Source organism: Xenopus laevis, chromosome 8L, assembly GCF_017654675.1.
Source record: "Xenopus laevis strain J_2021 chromosome 8L, Xenopus_laevis_v10.1, whole genome shotgun sequence".
In the NCBI taxonomy this organism is placed as follows: Eukaryota; Metazoa; Chordata; class Amphibia; order Anura; family Pipidae; genus Xenopus; species Xenopus laevis.
In genome coordinates, this window is record NC_054385.1 from 13,486,267 (window position 1) to 13,509,918 (window position 23,652).

The window sequence follows — 23,652 nt, forward strand, 5'->3', positions numbered from 1 at the left end:
AAATTTACCAGCAATGTACTGATTAGGAGATTTGTAATCCCTAGTTGTTCCATCCCTGGATCACATCCAATGCCCCAAATTCACTCTCTCCCCTGCTATGCCCCAAAATCCTGCGTACTCACCAAATCTACCCTGCTCCATCCATTTTTGCATTAGCCCCACAACATTTCAACTCCACCCCTGTAACACAATGACTCTGTCATATCCAAGCACGACCTCCACTCCTTATTTGTCAGCCGGGAGAGTCCAGAATAAAAATATGGCAGCCCTATTTGTAGCTTTTCTAAAATATCATGGCTACTGTATATATGCCTTAGAAACTTCAAGGGGCAGATTTATCAAGGGTCGAATTTCGAAGATAAAAATACTTCGAAATTCGACCATCGAATTAAAATACTTTGGATTCGAATTCGAAGTTTTTTCAGCGAATTTGGGTATCCCTCGGTCGAAGTAAAATCGTTCGGATCGAATGGTTCGAACGATTTCAGCGATCGATCGAACGATTTTTCTTTGACTACAAAAAATGCATTAGAAGGTCCCGATAGGCTAACATAGCACTTCGGCAGGTTTAATTTGGTGAACTATTGAAGTCGAAGTTTTTTTTTTAAGAGACAGTACTTCGATTATCGAATGGTCGAATATTCAAACGATTTTTACTTCAAATCAAAGTAAATTCGAAGTCATAGTATCCTATTCGATGGTTGAAGTATCCAAAAAATTACTTTGAATTTCGAATTTTTTTCCCTCTAATTCACTTCGAACCTTGATAAATCTGCCCCGTAGAATTTATAGTAACAGAAATTGGCAGTTGGTCCATGAACCAATTTCTCTAATATTTAACCTGTTTGCCACATATGATGACCAAATTACACTGGTCCATTTCCAATCATGGTTAGGATGTTTAACTAACAAGCTAATTATTGTCAAATAATAGTAGTGGGGCTATATCTATGCTACGGTTGCCATGCTGTTAGAGGCGAGGAACTTAATATCTTGAATAATACCAAGAACTTCTCAACAGCAACACAATATTTCACATTTGTAGAGCATGATAATTAAAAGAAGCTTATGTCAATAATTCTAAATCAAACCCTAGGTTGCACAACGGTTTCCAAATTTTAATAATCCTTATCATTGTCAAAACGTCGCTTATATATTTACTACAATGCCCTAAAACTTAAACTCAGTAATGGTAGTTGATATTTGGTCAGTCATGCACCAGCTTCTGTAATATTTAACCTGACCATCACATATGATTACTAAATTACTAAATTCCACTGGTTTAATAGACAGTCCAAATGACTTGATGACCTCCATATTTGTGTAGAATCAAGTCATTGGGTGGTCTATGTTGTTTTCAGTTTCGGATCATCATTTTTGGTGAAACCTTTCTTGAGATTGACGTGCCTGATAAGTTGTTTTTGCCCCATGATCAGGATTATATTGCGGCTTGTAATATTGCCACTCTGGCTGAAGTTATTTAGAGCTCAACTCTCACTGTCAGCACTAACATGTTTTACATGCCAACCCCCTAGTTCCCATTTTAAAGAGCATTTACCCCTCTTAAATAAACCTATTAAAGCATTTGGACTATATCAGTCGTATAGCGAAAAGAAAAGCTTTGCAAATTCCAAGGATGATTGTCTTCAGGCTGCAACTGTTTCAGACCAGTATCTTTAATTCTAACATACTCCTGGGGCCTTGCAGGAGAAACCTCTTTTTTTACCCCCCTCTGCTTTAACATCTGTAATTTAGTACTAAAAGCAAGATTGGGAATAGTTTTAGCCTTGCAGTTTTCCTTGCTTGCTTTCTCTTGTGACCCCTGGAGATTGCTGTGTTCCAGGGCTATAAGTCTGTATAATTATATGTTTTTCCGATACATGTACACGTGTAGGAAGAAGAACAATTGCAGGCATGTGAAATTTCAGAAACCACAAGAATTGGGTGCCCCATCCAGAAAATCAGCGCACAGGCTTATTCTTTTTATCTCAAGAATGTCTTTAGCAGTTTTCTTTGGAAAGTGGAGAAATTCAAGTGTGTTAGCGATAATTATAGCAGTGTCTCCTTCAGTGTCTCACCAGAGGAAGCTCAGAGCCAATGCTTTCAGACATTAATGTGTGCTTTAAGTAAGTGGAATCACCACAGATTCCTAAAAACAGACATTTGTCTTATTTCTGGTTGTGAGCTGAGCTGACGGCATAAATAAATATTATACTTGCCCTCATTCCCCTTATACTATGGGTACCACTGTGTTTTCCCTGTTGTGTGCCAGAGCTCAGACTTTACATCCGTCTTAAGCAAATGGCACATAGGGAGTTTTGACTGGTGCTTTCATTAGGCGGAAAAAACAATGGTAGTCATAATGCTTCTTTTAGCCTATCACCCGTTGAGCTCTAGGGTAAACAGCTGAGGTACCTCCACTCTAGAATGACAGAGTTAGTGTTTCAGAGTGAAGGTCCAACTGTAAGTGCAATGATACCCTATAGCAGGGGTCCCCAAACTTTTTACCTGCGAGCCACAGCCAAATGAAAAAACTGCTGGGTAGCCACATAAGTAAGAAAAAAAATCCTTGGGGATGCCAAACAAGGACTGTAATAGTCTACTTGGTACCACCATGTGGACTGCTAGCCTACGGGAGGCTTTGTTGGCGTAAACCTTTATACCTCCACAACTTGAATTTAAACCAGGAATTTCAAAATGGGCACTATGAGGCCACTGGGAGCAACAGCAATAAGAATGGAGAGCAACATGTTGCTCATGAGCTACTGGTTGGGGATTACTGCCCTATAGGAAGCAAATGAGATGCAGAGGGGTGTATTTTGACATCCATTTTTTTATTCTGCCTGATTGCAGTGGTCATCAAAAGCCCCATATACCAAAGACCTTTTCAGCCCCAAAAATGTGAAAAAACCCCCCAAAAACGTTTTGTAAGAATTTCATTGTTTTGGCCGGAGAAAGTTCCACAATAACGGTTTCACTTGAAGCATAAAGTACATATTACTGCTTGGTGAAGAAGAGCAGGCCATACATACACCCAAACGAAGCCAGACAGATTTTGCAAGCTCCTCAATATTTGTGGTAGATGTTCCCAAAAACGAAATCAGGGTGACTAATGGTAGCATTGTAGGTATCATTATCCCTATCCTGAACAAGACTGGGAGGATGAAACAAATGTTAGAGAACTAAAGCCTAACTAAAGAAGTAGCTAGACATGTTGTACATTACATTTCAAGCTTCTGTACCAGCCCAAGGCAACCACAGCCCTTTAGCAGTAAAGATTTGTGCCCCCAAAGATGCCCCAGTAGCTCCCCATCTTCTTTTCTGCTGATTCACTGCACATGCTCTGTGCTGCTGTCACTTACTGAGCTTAGGGACCCACTCACAATATACAGTACACATAGAATAGAAATGTCACAATATAAGGCTGATTAGTAATGAATACAGATAATTACTACATGGCAGCACAGAAACCAGTACAATTAACATCAGAATTTAATAATCAGCCCTGTAGCAACAGCTTATATTACAGGGGAAGCTCATTTTCTTCTGGATAATTAGTGACGAGCCCTAAGCTTAGCTTCTCAACAGCTGCTCAGAGCCCACTGAGCATGTGAGTGTCACAGACACTTTCCAAGATGGTGAGCCCCTGGGACAAGTTTGAAGTCCTGGATCATTGCTGCTATTGACAAGCTGAAACTTTAGGCTGGTGCAAAAAGTTCAGCATATAAAAGATGGCATTTTTAGCCATATTCATTTTTAGGGTTTAGTTCTCCTTGAATCGGGGTTGAACCCAGAAAGTATCAAGACAGGCAATTTGAACAGAATGTATTGAAGGACCATTGCTTTGCAGTTGAACTGCTTATGCATATAAGGGACATCATCAGATGTGGAAAACATAGGGCCCTGCGCCTCCCAAATATGAGTATCAAAGGGCCTGTAGTATTTTGCTAAACAGATTAGTCTCTCAGAAACTATGTTTGCTGCTGAACAGTAGACTTTACCTTTAGTAGTACTAAGCTTGAATTATTTGGGTGGAAGTTGGAGAATAAGGAAGAAGATGTCAGAAGATAAGAGATGACAGGAGACCTCTTGTGCATTCCTTTTAAAACCATCCACATATTGACATGATGGAGACATTTCCATTGTTATGCTTGAGGAGAACAAATACAGTGTGTAAATGAAAAAAAGAACACCCTGTTAGTCCCAGGAGACAAGACAACTATCTTGATTGTAACTCTACACAGAGCCGTTTCTTGACTTTCTCAGAACTCAAGTCGTTCCAGCTGCGCCAGATGCCACTGCCGTATCTCACCATCTAAAGGCAAAATTTATACTTCTCTTACAAATGAAAAACTTCAATTAGAGCAGAGATTCCAGGCAAGTGATGTCATGAACATCTAGACGTCTGTGTTCAATGTTAGGTAATTAGGCTAATGTCAGAAATATGTTTTTCCTTCAGTTAAAAATACAGCGTACAATATGTAAGAACCTCTTTAATAACTTCCTCCAACATTTCATTCCATCAGGACAAACTGGGACTAATGCCAAACTCACTGAACAATGACATTGTAGAATTACCTTTTTTCAGTAACAATAAGTACTTAATTAAAGAGATGTTAATCATATAACTGGGAATGTGTCTGAATCAAACCACTTGCCCTTGCACTTGGAGGGTATGACAAAAATATTCCCTTCTTCACAATTGGAGGCCCATTTATTAGAGGTCGGATTTTAGTGGCTTTAGAGGCTTTTGAAACCACAATTAAACTCTATTTATCTAAAATCACAAATGCCATGAATGAAATTAAAAGAGGGAATGGAAAAAAATGCTGAATTATGCGCAAAATGGGACAACTGTCCTAAGCTTGAAAGTTATCAGTGACCGTAGGATAACAGTTATTAGAAGATAAAATACTAGGGATGCACCGAATTCAGGATTCAGTTTGAGATTCGGCCAGAATTCCGCCTTTTTTGGTAGGATTTGGATTCAGCCAAATCCTTACGCCCAGCCGAAACCAAATCCTAATCCTAATTTTCATATGCAAATTAGGGGAGGGAAATCACATGATTTTTTGTCACAAAACAAGGAAGTAAAAAATGTTTTCCCCTTTCCACCATATGCAAATTAGGATTCGGTTCGGTATTCGGCCGAATCTTTTGCGAAGGATTCGGAGTTTGGTCGAATCCAAAATACTGGATTCGGTGCATCCCTATAAAATACTAGTTTAACCTCTAGGCAAGATGGTTAATGCTATGCATAGATGCCAACAGTATTTATATCAGTTTTACCTAATCTGATGCCATCAGTAGATGTAGAAGTACAATACATAAGATTGTTCACCATCTGAAGATTGGTTGTAAGAATGTGATAAGGACCTTAGACTGTAAACTCCTCTGGGGGAGGGTGAATGATGGAGAAGTAAATGTGTTGTTGCTATATGAAGCATGATAATAGCTTGTATGTTGATTCAGATGTTTATTGTTGGCTGTAATGTTGAAATATTATAATTCCATACTTGAGGTTTCAAGAAAAATTATTTTCAAGAAGGGTTTCCCCAATCAAGGGATAAACCAGCTCAAATAGCTTCCTGCTAAATTTTAAAAATTTATGGAAAAATCAACAGTCATCTATCTTGGCCTTTTACATAAAAGGAATGTTACTAATTCAAAAGCTTGTTCTTTCAAACCCTAGAAGGAATTGGCTTCATGGCCACATTATTTTGTTATATGGAGATAACTATAAAATGTAAAGTGCTTTGTCTTAATGTAGGAGCTGCATTTGGACAATAATCACATTGAGATTGTGCCTGAGGGGATCCTCAATAAAACCCTTAACCTCAGTATTGTTGTGTTGAGCAACAATGTGCTACAGGAACACCGCATTGCTCCTCGGGCTTGGATCGATCTTCTGTAAGTAGTTATGGACATGAAAGTTTCTCTGTTCTCCTTTCCTTTTTTCTCCTTCTGTTTGGGTCGTGTCTCAAATGCTCAGTGGCCCATTAATACTGCTTTTTATCTATTACTCCCTATTATCTATGATCCCCAACCAGTAGCTTGTGAGCAACATGTTTCTCACCAGTCCCTTGGATGTTGCTCCCATTAACCTCAAAGCAGATGCCCATTTTAATTCTTGGCTTTGAGACAAATTTTAGTTTCATAAAAACCATGTGTACTGCCAAACAGAGCCTTCTGTAAATTGACAGTCCACATAGGGGCTACCAAACGGCCAATAATAGCCATTATTTGACACCTCCAGGAACATTTTTCATGCTTGTGTTAAGCCTCAACACTTTTTACATCTGAATATTGCTCATGGGTGAAAAGGGTTGGAGATCCCTGCTCTTTGATATCCTTTCTTTTCTTCATCTCCTTGTATCTTTTCTTCTATGGACTTTATTCCCCTTCTGCTTCTCAACCTAAATACATTTGTCCGCCAAAATACTATTCACATCAATGGCTCCATCCGGATGACCTTACACTTTGACAGGAATATACAAGAGGTCCTTCTGTAAGATGAGTGGCCATGGTGGCAGCAGCTTTCACAGAACGTTCCCTTTTTTTCAGAAACCTGGAATCTCTGGATTTGTCTCATAACCAGTTAGTACATGTCCCATCCTTTCTACCTCGAGGACTGAAGCAGTTGATCATGCACCACAACCAGATTGAGCGGATCCCAGGTTATGTTTTTGCCCACCTTAAACCAGGTTTGGAGTTCCTCCATCTTTCCCACAACCATTTGAGAGACGACGGCATCCACGCAATATCCTTCTTCGGCCTGTACAAATCCCTTCACGAGCTTCTGCTTGACAATAATTTGTTACAGTCTGTGCCCCGTGGAATACTAAGCTTGAAATCCTTGCAAGTTCTTCGCCTTAGCTTCAATAAAATACGGTGAGCTCATCCAGTGTGGTAGAGATAAGTAAATACTGTATAACCCATAATGCTGTATGGAAGCATTATGGGTTGTGCTAGTTTTGTGCTTTTTCAGCATTGGTAGAGGGGTGCTGATCCTCCAAGCTGAGCGCTGGGCTACATTAGCAGGAGATTAAGGTGTGCCAGGCTAAAACTTTGGCAAGTACAATGACATCAGAACTTACAATATTCTGCATTGTGGGTAGAAAATATGGCTAATTGCATTTTTCTCTTAGAAACAGGTCTGGTTGGTGACCTTGTGGATTTTTGCCCATTTTGGCCATCCATGCATTGGGCCAAAACAAGTTGGTCTGATGATTTTACTCAAGATCATTCTGCAGGCCTATGGAGGCATGTTTGGAGAAGACTTCCATCAATGCACATATGCAGTTTATACTTTAGAGAATTTTGTAATGTGTCTAATACAGGGTATATGTCTGGCCAGTTTTCCCCCAGATATTGATCGGGGCGGCCATGGGCATCTAGACTGAGTTTTCAGGTTTAATAGGCCATAAACAGACTTTAAGTCAGCAATCTTCTGTCCAATTTGGTTGGGGGGCAAAGCCAATACTATTATAAACATATATACTTATGATTTTACTCTGATGATTTTACTCAAGATCATTCTGCAGGCCTATGGAGACATGTTTGGAGAAGACTTCCATCAATGCACATATGCAGTTTATACTTGAGCGAATTTTGTAATGTGTCTAATATATGTCTGGCCAGTTTTCCCCCAGATATTGATCTGCACGGCCATGGGCATCTAGACTGATTTTTCAGGTTTATTAGGCCATAAACAGACTTTAAGTCAGCAATCTTCTGTCCAATTTGGTTGGGGGTCAAGGCCAATACTATTATAAACATATATACTGTACACTAATATCCAAATGTGAAATAGATATATGTGTAAATGAAAGATGTTGCTTTTCTTTCTCCCCAGGTATGTACCACTCAATTCAATATGTGACACTAGAGTATCCGAAGACTCCAACCTTGTCTCTGTCCACCTGGAAAATAATTTCATCAACCGCCGGCTGATCCCACCTACAGCATTTTCCTGTATCAAGACTTATTACAGTGTAGTTTTGCGCCCCCAGCATGGTGAATATGAGTACTATTAAATAGCAAAGACAGAATCCACAGTTTGCCAGTCTGGGCCTGAATATCCTAATATTTTACATTATTTTTCTAATACACAAGTTCCAGTGAGCCACATGACACAAATTACATTACTAAGAACTGATTATAACTGATGACATCGCTGAATACCATTTATTGCTGAATATACATGGCTTTTGTGTATTATAAGGGATAATGTAACCCCTGTTTTAATTTATAAGGATATTAGAAGTAACCAAGGAGTGCTGTGACCATATAAAGACACAAGGCTGCAGAGTTATACAGGGAACTCTGAGTATCACTCATGTATTATAAGGGATAATGTACCCCCTACTGTAAATAATATAGTGAATAAAGTACCCCCTCTTGTAAAATATAAGGATATTATAAGTTACCAAGGAGTTTCATGACCATATAAAAACACGAGGCCGAAGGCCGAGTGTTTTTATACAGGTCAGGGAACTCCGAGGTAACTTCTAATATCCTCATATTTTACAACTGGGGGTACTTTATTTATTATAATACACAAATTTCAGTGCGTCATGTGACAGAAATGACATCACTACTCACCGTTTATAACTGATGACATCAGAACTCACCGTTTATAAGGATATAATTTACAGGATATTCATGGCTTTTGTGTATTATAAGGATATTAGAAATCACCAAGGAGCACTGTGACCATATAAAGGCAAAAGGCTGTAGTCTGAGTTATACAAATCAACTCTAAGTATCACTCATGTACTATAAGGGTTATACGACACAAATTACTGATGGCATAACTAAGTACAGTTTATAAGGATATATTTTAGTAAATATTCATGGCTCTTGTATTAAATAGGAAATAATATACTAATTTCTGTAAAATACAAGTATATCAGAAGTCACAGAAAAGTTCCATGGTGCTCTTTTGTGACTTCTAAACACCTTATACAACAGGGGTATATTTTTTTTTATAACACAGAAGTCATGTGATATATTTCACAGGTAATTGTGCATTATAAACCAATATGGAGTGGGACAAATACATTCAAAGCCTATGGGTGGGTGAAAGGTGTTACTTTTATTATTGTTTATTAGAAGCCAACATTAAAAATAAACCTTTTTTAAAAAGACCGACAGCAAAGTGAATTTCTTGCAGACTAATTCCCTGTGTGTACTGGCAGGGCACCGACTAACCTGTTTATTCTACAAATGGCATCAAAACACTTTCCAGAGTGGAATGTCAAAAAATGATTAATAGTGATGGGCGAATTTGCGGTGAATTTGCGCGATTCGTGGCAAAAATTCGCTGGCATCAAATTTTTTTTTTTCAAAAAAAACGGGCGCCGGCATCAAAAACGAGACGTCGCAAATTTGCCCATCACTAATGATGAATGTACAATGAGGGATTAGGGACAGTTGGAATTAGTGCTCACTTTTAAATATACAGGTATGTGATCAGTTATCTGGAAACCCGTTATTCAGAAAGCTCCAAATTACAGAATGGCCATCTCCCACAGACAAAATTTTATCCAAATAATCCAGATTTTGAAAAATGCTTTCCTTTTTCTCTGGAATAATAAAACATTACCTTCTACTTGATCCCAACTAAGATATAATTAATTCCTATTGTAGGCAAAAGCAGACTATTGGGTTTAATTAATGTTTAAATTATTTTTAGTTTTTAGTAGGTTTCGGTTCCGGATTCGGACAGGATTCTGCCATTTTCAGCAGGATTCGGATTTGGCCGAATCCTTCTGCCTGGCCAAACCGAATCCGAATTTGCATATGCAAATTAGGGACGGGGAGGAAAATTGCATGACTTTTTGTCACAAAACAAGGAAGTAAAATGTTTTCCCCTTCCTATCCCTAATTTGCATATGCAAATTCAGATTCGGTTCGGTATTCGGCCGAATCTTTCGCAAAGGATTCGGGGGTTTGGCCAAATCCAAAATAGTGGATTCGGTGCATCCCTAGTTACAATACATACAAAAAACATGTGTGGCGTTCTCTCTTTAAAGCGCTATATTATCTATGTGAACGGATGAATTCAGCATTGCCGCAGCTGCAACGTTACTCAGTAGATCTCTTTGAATTCAACTACATTGCAGTCTGCAGGGATGGAAACTGAGAGATTATTGGATGGGGGTGCCTCAAGATTTTATATAATATCCCACTGGCCCATCCCTCATATAACACTGCATTCCCCAGGAATCACTGCAGCCATGTGTAGGTCTATGGTTACAATCAGAAGAAAAGAAGATTCTAACAGTCTAGCATGCACACACAGACACGCAACTTGCCAGAACTGCATTAAAACGGCTTAATTGGTACAACCCATTGTGGAAACCCTGGATTTACCACCATGTTTAGTGTGGCGGGTTATAAACAAGGATGGTTTCACCCTGCAGCACTGTGTGCCTTTCAGCTTCTTTCCTACAAATTTTGGGAGGGTGCCAATCCCTCCATCAGAAAGCACTGGGCTATACTGATTACCGGGATGGTAGGGTTGTATAAGCCTCTTATACGTAGTCTTGCTTGTGCACAGAACCAGACCTTGTAGGATTAGAACCCAAGGCAACATATTTTGGGCATGGCAGTATGCCTCCACCCATACTCTGCTGCTGATGCCGCTGCTGCTACCACCACCACCACCGCTCACTCCATCATTCTCCTTTTCCAGGCGCTCACTACTTTGCTTCCCCTGGTGGTCGCTCGCACCCTTGATCACCGGCAGATTCGTCTCACAGGATTGTGCTACCTGAAAAGTATTGTTCAGCGGGCATTCAAATAAGGCAATTTTCCACCAGGTTGTTGGCTATGATTAAGTGTTTGAAGTCTCGAAATGTGTAAGGCTGTGAACACAATACATCTTTTACTTTGCTGCAACAATCTGGTCTGGCACTTATTTGAGTGCCTGCTCAACAATCCTTTTCGATTGGTCCGCTCCCTATGCTGAGGGCTCAGGGCGGTGCACCTGGGCCACGTCCTAAACTTGGTGAGTAATAACTCTACTGGTTGGAGAACCCCTTTCAGGTTTCATTAGGGTGGTGCCTCTGGTGTCTACTCTTGCCTGTACATGATCCAGCAGAAGAAGTAGAATGGAGGCAATGGTGCTTAGTGCATCTATACTGATGGAAGCTCAAGGAGTTTTGGAACAGGGACAGGCAGAAGTAGATCATCACATGTGATAGAACTACAAATTAACAACTGAGCCTTTGAGGGCCACTGATCATATTTAATTCTGTATTCTATGCCATGAAGTTACCAGAAGAGTAGGGTTGCTGAAGAGGAGTGTATCTTATAGACCTGATAGTGGCATTCATTTTACAACTGATTCTAAATTAGGAGGCCAATTGAATGTAAACATCATGTTTATATTATTCCCAAACAAAATAATATTAAGGCCCTCATAAGCTTTGTGAAGAACATATTTTGCATAACCATATATTAAATTGGCCTGTGTATTGAAGTGAACCTAGCTTCCCCAGTGCACTGATAATCCACCCTGTATATTAGTTTTTGCTTAAAAAAAACAGTCACAGCAAAGGGAAGGGGTTGTGTTCTGGTAATCTAATTATCTACCTTGCAAGGACCAAACAAAGAGTAGGGTCAGTCTCCCTGTTTAGCTCAACAAGTAACAAATACCACAAATGTTCCATGATTAAAATAATTGCCAAATAGTTGTTCAGCACAATTCACAGCACTCATGTTGAACATGGGGGGATATTCTGCAATTTGTAATTTAAAAAACCATATTATATTAATGTTAAGATATTACTTGTCATTTCAATATGGTAACTATTGGCAGGAATATATATATATATATATATATATATATATATATATATATATATATATATATATATATATATATGTGTGTGTGTGTGTGTGTGTATATTCCCCATGATGATTTGCCTCTTAGGTTTACACATTTTATTTGGTGTGGATGATTGGCCAGCAATCTGGTCTTCTCATTAATGCAGCCAATAAAATGGAGACTGACAGATGCATGTGGATATTTCCTGCCTTTGTACATGGTTGAGTTGGCCCTGACCTATTCTCTACGCTCTCCGGTTATGGAAATAATGCACAAACACAAGGGAACGGTTCGTTGGATTTATGTAACAATTCGTCACCAACCAGCACTTGTAAAACCCAGCAATGTAGCCACATTTCAGCCCTGTTCCCACCGGTGGCATAACTAGACATTTGTAGGCCCCACAATAAAATCTTTATAGGGCACCCCTGACCTTGGAAAAGACCTATTCCACAAACATGTCATGAAAATTTCTCATCAGTCTTGGTCCCCCTCTGTGCCAGGTCTTCCTGTCCTACTGTTACATTCCTATTTCCTTCTACAGATGTTTTTGTCCAGGACTGTGGCCACTCAGGGTTACAGTCTGGTTTATACAGCTCCAGGGAGGAGATAAACTGCTTTGTGAAGATTGAACCAAGTACAAAGATATTGGACAACTGATGCCATCATTGTTATTGCCAGAACATTTAAGGACCACAGCTGTATGATCATGGCCTACTAAATTATAACTCCAATCCTAGTCCCAAGACTGAGAAATCTAGGCTACCCTAGGCTATAGTGTAGGGGCCCAGATTAGGGGCTCATCTATCTTTTTCAATTAATATTTCATTAAACAAAAATTTATTTTTACTTTTGTTGCTGGGCCTGGATCCAGATGGGATGGGTGCACAGTCAGTATCTGCTGGGAAAAGGTGAAAAAAAATTCTAGATCATGAGCACCTTGTATCTCCTGTGATCCTGATTAATTGTTGTATATTTCTAAACTTTTGTGAGTGGGAGTAGCCTAGAAAGGGGGTCTATGTACGTGTAGCCTAGGGGCTTCACATCTCCTTAAACCAGGGGTCCCCAACTTTTTTTTACCCGTGAGCCATATTCAATTGTAAAAAGAATTGGCGAGCAACACAAGCATTAAAAAAGTCCCTTGGGGTGCCAAATAAGGGCTGTGATTGGCTATTTGGACTGGCAGCCTACAAGAGGCTCTGCTTGGCAGTACATCTGGTTTCTATACAACCAAAACTTGCCTCCAAGCCAGGAATTCAAAAATAAGCACCTGCTTTGAGGCCATTGAGAGCAACATCCAAGGGGTTGGAGAGCAATATGTTGCTCACGAGCTACTGGTTGGGGACCACTGCCTTAATCCACTACTGAAAATAGATCAGGAGCAAATGCATAAATATCCTCTGTAAGCTCCACTTCACCAGTGCCCAAACAACTGGTAAAAGTCTACATAGGGAGAAATATTACTGCATTGGATCCTCATCAGTTAGGGGGAAAAAAGATGGGTAAATCTAGGCCAAGAGAGGTCAAGTAACTCCATGTTGTGAGCTGGTAATGATCCACTTGGGTATCTTTGAAACCTAATTTCACATTATCATTTAGGGTGAAGAGGAATATGGTTCATCATCGCCCTTCTGACTTGGGGTTAGTTAGTTATGGAATCAACTTCTGACCATGTCCACGTTCGATTACAAGATGGTGCCAGATATATTAAGGACAGCCGAGAACAAAAAAGAACCAGAAAAAGATAAAACACCTGTGAAAATCTATAATACAGGCCACGTAGAAGGAACCCAGAAGATATAGCTAACTATAAGCAGCAGAATTTGTCTAAATAGGTATATGCCTATTCTATGGATATAACACACATATTTATATGCCCCAAAGCACCTGCCACAGGCTTTTCCAGAACGATTATGCTTTGGTTCATCTATATTCATAGTAAAGAAGCATTTATATTCCCCACACATTTACTGAACACACCGGAGTTCCAATGTCACAAAATGAGTTGTTTGCTAAACTTTCATCTTGTCGAAACAACAGAAACTTCTATTCTGCATCAAATATATCAATATATTAATTCTCTTTTTACGCTATGTCAGGATAAGAGGGCTGTGCAATCTCTGTTAGAAAATCGAATAATTCCCAGCAACACACTTTGTAATTTTTTTTTTACTTCTCCATAATTCCAAGCAAACAGCAGATGTGCTTGGAACACAGCCAGCCCCTCTGGATTGAAAATGGTTAACTAAGCACAACTTTTACTTGGTAACCCCCCACACACAACAACCCCCCTAAGATAAGAGAAGGTAATTGGTGGATATAAGCCTGAACCCTTCTTGGCCCCAAATCTGGTCTCATTAGACAAATTGCATAGTGAAACAGCATATGGACTTTATTTCAGACTCCTCATCCCCAACCCCTGAGGACATTTCCTTTGTGTGTGTTTGTTTTACAGAGAGACACACTGTCCGGATCTTCAGGAACAAAACGTGATTATCCAGAATCAGTTTGCTGTATTTATTACAGTGGTTGCCATTTGCCTGTTATTTTCAACCCAAAACAGGGACTTCCAAAAATCCCCTCCATCTGTTACTTATTATACCTTTTGTGGCTCTAACGCACATGTATGGTTCATTCAATAGAAACAAGTGTGTGTAGCCTCAGAGAGAGCAATCAATTTATTGGCTGGCAGGGTCAGTGACCCCCATTTGAACGCTGGAAAGGGGAAGACAGGAGGGCATACAAAATATGACCAAATAAGTTGGTAAAAGAAAACTCAAAGGGGTTATCCACCTTTGAAGCAATTTGTTTTCATTTTTCATTATTTGTGGTTTTTGAGTTATTTAGCTTTTTTTTTCAACTGCTCTCCAGTTTGCAATTTCAGCAATTGGGTTGCTAAGTTCTAAATGACCCTAGCAACCATTCACAGATTTGAATAAGAGACTGGACTATGAATAGGAGAGGGTCTGAATAGAAAGAGGAGTAATAAAAAGTAGCAATAACAATACATCTGTAGCCTTACAGAGCGTTTGTTTTTAGATGGTACCAGTGACCCCCATTTGAAAGCTGGAAAGAGTCAGAAGAAAAAGGCAAGTAATTAAAAAAAAAAACCATAAAAGATAAAAAAAAATTGAAAAGTTGCTTAGAACCGGCCATTCTATAACATACTAAAATTACCTTAAAGGTGAACAAACCCTTCAACTTTTAGTATGTTATAGAATGGCTAATTCTAAGCAACTTTCCAATTTTTTTATAGTTTTTGAATTACTTGCTTTTCTCTTCCGACTTTACATTTTTCAAATGGGGGTCACTGACCCCTTGTAAAAAACAAAAACTCTGTAAATCTGTAAATGAATTGTCATTGCTACTTTTTTATGACTCATCTTTCTATTCAGGCATCTCCTATTCACATTCCAGTCTCATATTCAAAGCAATGGTTACTGGGGTAATTTGGACCCTAGCAATCAGATTGCTAAAATTGTAAACTGCTGAATAAAGAACTAAATAACCACGAATAATAAAAAAATGAAAACCTACTGCAAATTGTCTCAGAATATCCCTCTCTACCTTATACAGGTGAACAACCCCTTTCATTATGGCTGAAGGTTTTTATATTTTGGTTCTGAAGCTTCCACTTTGGAATTGAAAGATCAATCTGGTATCTAGGTTCCTGGATCCTAGCAACAGGGTTGCCACCTTCTGACTCTGGCAAAACCAGACAGTGATGTCATGGCTTGAAGTAGGTGATGTCAGGGGCAGGGTGATGACAATTCTTGGTGGAGCTAATGATGTCACCAGGTGGGGCAATTAAATGGCAGATGGGGATTGGGCAGATTTTGGGGCTACAGGTATACCGTTATCCAGAATGCTCAGGACTTGGGGCTTTCCGGATAATCAATGACATGTACAAGGTACAGTTTTATTACACAGAAAAAGGAATTTGTTTTTAAAAATTTGGATTATTTGGGTAAAATGGAGTCAATGGTGTCCGACAGGTTTTGCTCACCTTTACCTGTTTTCCCGTGAGCGGGTGGATCCCTGATACAAAGGGGCCAAGCTATGACATAAAGGGAAGGAGCGGTGCCGCAAATGGGCTGAAGCAGCCATGAGGGGGAACAGAGCTGGACGTGGGGTTTAAATGACAGGTAGTTACTGGCAAATACATTGTTGATACATTTGTAATATTGGCCCTGGCAATGGCTGGTTGGTAAAAGCCCTAAAGCACCACTGTAAGAATAGAAAGTACAGCAGGCCATCTTCTCAATAGCCTTACACATAAAATGCAGCCGGACTGAAGAATAAAGATGAGGTTTATATTTTTACATCACAGATTTCTAGTTGCTGGGGGACAAGTAATAAAGGACATGTTACAGCATGTGTTATTATCGAGAAGCCAAGGAAAGGAATAGCAGAAAAGGGTCAGATAAACAAAGAGCAAGACTTGACGTGTCCCACATGGCTCCTGCCAAGCCGACCTTTGACTTAGCAAAACAGGAAGTGGCTTTGTTATTGTCAGGGCCCATGGGAGACGAGGAGGGTTTGTGCTAGACACTGCCTCAGTGTTAGCTGTCCTTGTCTCGATGGCTTCCTGATGGTCTTTTCTATTTCAATCCCAAAAAAAAACTTGTGAGAAGCACCCCTTTGGGGCGGGGTGACTAGTACCTTGGTATTTAGCAGTGGGAGGTAGAGTCCTGTCCTGGAACCCGCAATTTGACCCACATGTAACCGCATACTTCCTTCCTGGACCCGCAATTTGACCTACATGTAACCGCTACCCACAACGGACCCGCGTCCTTCCTTCCTGGACCCGCAATTTGACCCACATGTAACCGCTACCCGCACCCAACCCGCGTACTTCCGTCCTGGACCCGCAATTTGACCCACATGTAACCGCTACCCGCACCCAACCCGCGTACTTCCTTCCTGGACCCGCAACCCGCAATTTGACCCACATGTAACCGCTATCCGCCCGTCCGTTTCAGTCTTTGTGGTGCGAAAATTGTGCAGACTCAGTCAGACACACTCACACAGCCCAGCCAGCACGCGTGCATGCATCGTGATGTCCCAAGGCACTCTCGCGAGACTCACAGTGCACACAGGCACAGTCAGGAAATACCAGCTGGCGCCTGCATCATAACCAGAATAAGCCAAGGCAGAAATAAACCGCTCCCAGCCTCCCACAATGACCGGCCCTGATCTAGGGGGCACAAGAAACAGGGGTGACCTGAAAAGGTTCGGTTATGATTTCCCACCCACAATCCTGGCAGATGCCGGTTATTCCGCGGGTACCCGGACCAATGCAGGACTCTAGTGGGAGGTCACGCTGTGGCAGTGGTTAGGGGATGATGGGGGAGCAGGTGATGGTAGGCTTGAAGGGATGCTCTTTTTTTGCCTGGGATTGGTTGTCTGTAGCCCTCTCAGGGAGATTGTAAAATGCATTGTGAAATGTATATTTTACTTAGCCTTGGAGTGTTCCCACAACCCCCCTTTTTGTGTTCTGAAGCTATCAGTGCTTGTCAGCACCAGCTGCATCTGCATTTTCATGCAGATTTATTAAAGGGCAAAGTGGCCGTCGCTAGCTAAAAATTCACAGAAATCCCATCCGCAGGGACATTGTCAATTTACTAACAGGCGTAGAGGACAATACGCTAACGAAAGAGACCGTCACTAGCATAGTTTCGTGCCCTATTGCAAGGCAAATTTCTCTCAGACGAACGATCTCTCCTCCGCAAACTAAGTGCGAACTCTACATAACGTTACCTCTTTCGCCAGAGTTTCCTTCACCAGCTTTGACCTGGTAAAGTGATAAAATTAAGCTACATCCTCCATAATCTTATGTCAGTGACATCATATCCTGTATTCTGAAAAGTCATGAGAATTTTAAAAACTGCGGCTGTTTTTTCTGCGGATGCAACAAATCCACTATTTTGGATTCGGCCAAAACCCCTAATCCTTCGCGAAACATTCCGCCGTATACTGAACCCGGACCCTAATTTGCATATGCAAATTAGGGCTGGGAAGGGGAAAACATTTTTACTTCCTTGTTTTGTGACAAATAGTCACGTGATTTCCCCCTGTCCCTAATTTGCATATGCAAATTAGGTTTGGTTCAGCCAGGCAGAAGGATTCACCCAAATCCTGCTGAAAAAGTCAGAATCCTGGATTCAGTGCATCCCTAGTTTTTTCATATTTTAAAGTGGCATTGTCTTTAAAAGTTGTAACTATTAAAAAAAATTATTTTAACATCTAATTAACCATTTTGGGGTGGGTTCAAGTATAGGGCATTGGAGGATCTCTTTTGCCTTTATTTTGCTTCCATGGACATTTTTAATAATAAGTGGCCACTGGACCTGGCATTGGAAAGCAGAGTAGTGCAGGAGGGTGCGCCTTCATGATACGGCCAGAGTAGAGCAACCCCTCTGCTCTTCTTTGCCAGGTAAGTCTATGGGGCATTTAGGCGTTTGACTGTGACCAATCTTTGACCTATTGCCATTAGTTCTAAATGGAATACCAAGAACATAATCTGAGGAGCCTGCCATGCTACTGGTCGCCAATGTCAATAATCCCTAAGGGTACCCCCCTATCAGGCACCCCTGAGGGGTCACCATCTTGCATTAAGAAGCTGCTGTCATGCCGAGGGTCAATGACCAAATAAGCAGGGCAACTGTATATTTCCATTCTATCTATAAACAGAACCCTCATGTAACAGTTCCCAAAAATCTTCAATAAGTGTAATGTCTGCCCTCTGACACACAGAACAGGAAGTGCCCTATCTCTGGTTTGGTTTGTTTGCTACAGGAATGTAGGGTATTGTCCAAATCAAACACTGGGACCCAGCTGAAGACAAATGGGGGGGAGGTTTTTGAGCTAGTGTTTTCAGCTGTCAAAACATAAGGCCAGACCATTTCCCTGCCTTCCTTGTACTGCATGCCTACTAATGTATAACTAATTATTCTGTATACTGAGCGTCATAATGTACACGATTAACACCGTGCATTATGGCACCACCTTCAAGCCACCTGAGATAATAGGCAGTGGGATTAGGGCTGTCAAACAACCTCTTTAAAATAGGACACAGAATCCAAATCTTGCACAGCAACATAGCAGTTCATTATATTGCGTGGCTGCCCAAACCCAGTGCAGTTTTACCCAGTGCAATGTCTTACTTATCCCCCAGTTAGGATGCGGATTCAATATGTTTGAAGTTTTAAACATGGTGAGGTGGCAAGCACTATGTAGCAAGTTAATGATCCATGCCATCAGTCCCTTGTGGCTCGTAACAACCTCTTCTGAAGGTCAAGCCTACAGTGGATGTACCCAGGGGCGGACAAGTGATTTACAATGGGGGACCACCTACAAGCAGCATCCTCTGTAAACAAAAATACATGGAAAGTTAATCATAGCTGATCTACATCTACAAGTCTATCTTGATCCCCAGCAGTCAGTAGTGTTTAAGAACCATCTTTTTCAGACATGAAATAGTCACTTTATTAAACCTGCCATTTGTTCTGGAGTATTAAATATGGAATTGACCCTGTACTCATCCTTCCCTTTATCTGTGGGTATTGTTCTCTATAACCAGCCAATCCACAGAGAACATCCATGCAACTCTCACGTGATGCTAATAATTATACCACGCACAAGATTTGCTTCTATGTTAGTACATTGGTTGCACCAATTTTATGGTGTGTTTAATGATGCTGAAATTAAATAGTGGTCAGTGGGTGCTGAGAGTTATATATCAACACCAGGTAAAAGGCTGGCAACATATGTGCTCAGTGCAAAGGTGCAAAGACAAAATCTCATGTCCTAATCGGGGGAACATGGACACAGCACTGATTTAAGGAGATGATCACTTGGTGTGTTGCACATATACAGTATACTGTATGTCCAACTCTTGCACCTAATAAATTACTAATTAATACTGTTCTCAAAGTCCAGGCATTAGCACTCTAGAAGTGACACCATTCCTGTGCAAAGTGAGTAACTAAAAATTGCACTACAGCCCTAAAAAATATACTGCTTTTGACATCTTGCCCTATTGTTGGCCATCTTGCACCATTATATCTGCTACTGCTCCCTACTTCTCAAACTATACCTGCTACTCAGGAGGCCCGGCATAGCCATTTCTCTTTGCAACCCCTACATTGCCATTGGAATGATGGACTCCCAAACCACTACAATACCTATGGTCAGTACTTGGTCTTACTCCATCTCCAGATGCCCTAATATCCATTCTTAGCAGCTAAAAGCTATCCTTGGTTAAATCAAGCTATTTAGACTACAAGATGATCACAGGTATCGCAATTATGTTCATCCTGGGATCATGGCCTGCTTGTTAGAATAAGCGCGAAACATTTACCTCAATTCTGAAGAACATGATCCTTGTGTTTTATTTGGAGCTCATTCAATGACTTCACCTTTAACCCTCTCAAAATATTAGCTTAGTCTGAATCCTGAAGGCTCTTGAGGGATTGCCATACCTGCAGTTTACATAGTGGAGTGTGCCTCACATTTACCATGACCTCAGCTCCGTTTCAGCTGCAAGTTAGCTATGGATTATGCATCTCCAAGGTGCTTGCTGGGCTGTTTTTTCCACAAGTCAATGGAACAAAGTTGAAGACGTATTATAAAATACCTTAACATTGATAAATGTGAGCTCCATGTGCCATGAATGAGCAATAACACCACCACTCTGTCCATGTTGTCCTTTGTATACTAAATATTACTCTGCAAATTCTCTCTAACCCACAAGTATCTCTAAACCCACAAGCTTATTACCAAACCACCCCATGAAATTTGATCATAATTATCATGGTGGAGCAGGAATATGGCCATAACTGTAGAGATGAAGGGTTCATGGCTTGTGCATGGAGCAGACTCTTTGGGACAAAGACTCCACTCTTTCACTGCAGTCAAGTCAAGTCACAGTGTTGGACTGGGGTGAAAAGTCAACATCACAGTGTTGCACTGGGGTGCAAAGTCAACATCACAGTGTTAGACGGGGGTGCAAAGAGGTCATCAGGAAGCATTGGACAAAAGGCCCACTGCCCACACTAATTTTGATCCTCCCTTCAATTACCTTTTTCTATTCATATTAAATACACTCATCTATGCTTCCATCCATATCATTGTCCCTTCTCTCATTCATCAATGACCATGGTATAGACCACAAGGTTGGGAGAGCAGTTTACTGACAGCTGGGTGCACTGGTAGTTTTCCTGATACCCTAGTGGGACAACATGCAATGTCCCCTACAATGGTGAGGGATGAGGGTCAATGAATGGGTCCAAATGAACATACTGGTGGGGACCGAGACACCCCTAAGACTTGGATTGCATTATAGAACTGCAGTACCATAAATATCAATATTCCAATAACAATTTTTGATTTTGACTGTATTCAGACCTATTGGTTCTTGCTGGGGAGGTCTACACACTGAAAAACATGAGTAAAAGTAATGTGGAACTTTTGACTGCAGAGTGCACTGAAACAGCAGGAATTCCAATCTTACAGTGTGTCGATTAGTAGCTGGGAAGAGGTCCATCTAGATAAGGTATACGTGCTAAGAATACAATTACAAAAAGGCAAGTAGGTGGGATATTAATGTTAGAAGTGAAATGGAAATTTGAATCCAGAGGTGGAAGTGACAGCTTAATTGCCATGCGACATGTAAGAAGACAGATGAGGGGGAAGCTAGAATATCCCACATGCGCTACCCGCCTAAAGGAAATTATATTTCAGTTTTAGTTCGCGGAGTATTTTTAAAAGAGGGGGGCAAGTAACTCTAATAATAGAGACATACAGGCTGGGAGGCCTTATTGAGAATCCAATGCCTTGGGTCAGAGCCTATTATGATCACGTGGCCTGTCCACCAACCTCCAAATGAGCCACCATGGAAATCATTGGTGTAACACTATTTTGGAGCTATACTGGTGCTGTACCACTTTATGATACAGAAGACAACGCCCCGTAGAGCATGCATTACATACAGTAGCACTCTCTCACGTGGGCCCTTGCTGTAGCATAGAGGAAGGGTTAACCACACTTATATCACACACAAAAATAGAACTCTCAATCATTTGGGCACCAAAACTCAATGGGCACAGTGGTTCTTTACAGCAACAGTAAACTGTTTATTTGCTTGATCTCAGTCTCAAATGTGTTTATTCAGAATGGTACACTACAATAACTTCATAGATACTTCAGGTAGTTATGCATTAGTTCAAGGCCTTCACATTGATGCTCCATAGTGGATCTCTCTATTCCTGAGCCTGACTACTTTATTCCCTAAATTGGTTGGTGACATCACAGAGGACTAACCCTTTCTTCTCTACTCCTTGGAGCTGCATGCTGCTCTGCGAACTACCCTTATCCTGACCCCCACTTCTAGAGTAAGCTATCACAGAATCCATCCTGAAACTAGCAAATCCTATTGATAGGGTTGCCACCTTTTAGATCTGTGAGGGTGCAGGCCTTTGATGTGTGGGATCATGACTCAAATGGGGGTGGAGTCATATCATCTGCCAATCAAATGCTGGGGGGTAGATTGGAGGTGTGCCAGGGAGGAGGACTAGTTATTACAAATTTACAAGCAAGTACATTACAGGTACATTTGTAATACCAGCCTCACCTATTAGGGAGCGCTGTTCCATAGAGATGTCGCGAACTGTTCGCCGGCGAACTTGTTCGCGCGAACATCGGGTGTTCGCGCTCGCCGGAAGTTCGCGAACGTCGCGCGACGTTCGCCATTTTGGGTTCGCCATTGTTGGCGCTTTTTTTTGCCCTCTCACCCCAGACCAGCAGGTACATGGCAGCCAATCAGGAAGCTCTCCCCTGGACCACTCCCCTTCCCTATAAAAACCGAAGCCCTGCAGCGTTTTTTCACTCTGCCTGTGTGTGCTGAAGAGATAGTGTAGGGAGAGAGCTGCTGCCTGTTAGTGATTTCAGGGACAGTTGAAAGTTTGCTGGCTAGTAATCGTTTTGATACTGCTCTGTTATTGGAGGGACAGAAGTCTGCAGGGGTTTGAGGGACATTTAAGCTTAGGTAGCTTTGCTGGCTAGTAATCTACCTTCTACTGCAGTGCTCTGTATGTAGCTGCTGTGGGCAGCTGTCCTGCTTCTGATCTCATCTGCTGACTGCTGCAATAACAGTAGTCCTTGTAAGGACTGCTTTTATTTATTTTTTTGTTGTTTTACTACTACTACTACTACTACTACTATAAGAGCCCAGTGCTATTAGTCTAGCAGTGTTGGGGAGTGGGACTGGTGTGCTAATCTGCTGCTCCTAGTAGTTCAGCAGCACCAACTTTAATTTTTTTTTTTTTAATATTCATTTTTTTTTTATTTTACTTTTTTTATTTTACTACCGCTGTAGTAGTGTATAAGTTGACCTTTTAGGCATTATTTGCCCTGTAGGCATTTTTTGCCCAGTGTGTTATTCAACCAACTGCCATCTAGCTGTGTGACCTTGTTCACATTCTGTCTAAATATCCATAATATTACCGTCTCCAGAAAAAACACCGGAGTGACTTTTTTCAAGCAGCCATAATATATTTTACGTAATCCGTATCCACCGCTGTAGTAGTGTTTTCTTCAACCCGCCATCTAGCTGTGTGAGCTTGTTCACATTTTGTCTAAATATTGATAATATTATCGTCTCTAGAAAAACCACTTGAGTTACTTTTTTTCAAGCAGCATTCATATATTTTACGTAATCCGTATCCACCGCTGTAGTAGTGTATACGTTGACCTTGTAGGCATTGTTTGCCCAGTTTTTTTGGCCGCAGCCACTGAAGCACAGAGGCCAGAAAAAA

General features: G+C 40.9%; 2 protein-coding genes across 2 annotated transcripts in view; one reads left to right on the plus strand and one right to left on the minus strand.

The window, feature by feature from the left end:
• The window catches only part of LOC108704803 (extracellular matrix protein 2), a 28,049-nt gene extending 19,753 nt beyond the window's left edge, over nucleotides 1-8,296 (plus strand). The window contains exons 7-9 of the mRNA XM_041573216.1: nucleotides 5,771-5,910; nucleotides 6,565-6,891; nucleotides 7,856-8,296. Coding sequence (XP_041429150.1) covers nucleotides 5,771-5,910; nucleotides 6,565-6,891; nucleotides 7,856-8,036 — 648 coding nt within the window. The 3' untranslated portion in view covers nucleotides 8,037-8,296. The remainder of the gene's footprint in view (nucleotides 1-5,770; nucleotides 5,911-6,564; nucleotides 6,892-7,855) is intronic.
• Nucleotides 1-23,652, minus strand: part of LOC108706216 (three prime repair exonuclease 2) — a 200,435-nt gene that overhangs the window by 76,494 nt on the left and 100,289 nt on the right. The window lies entirely within an intron of this gene.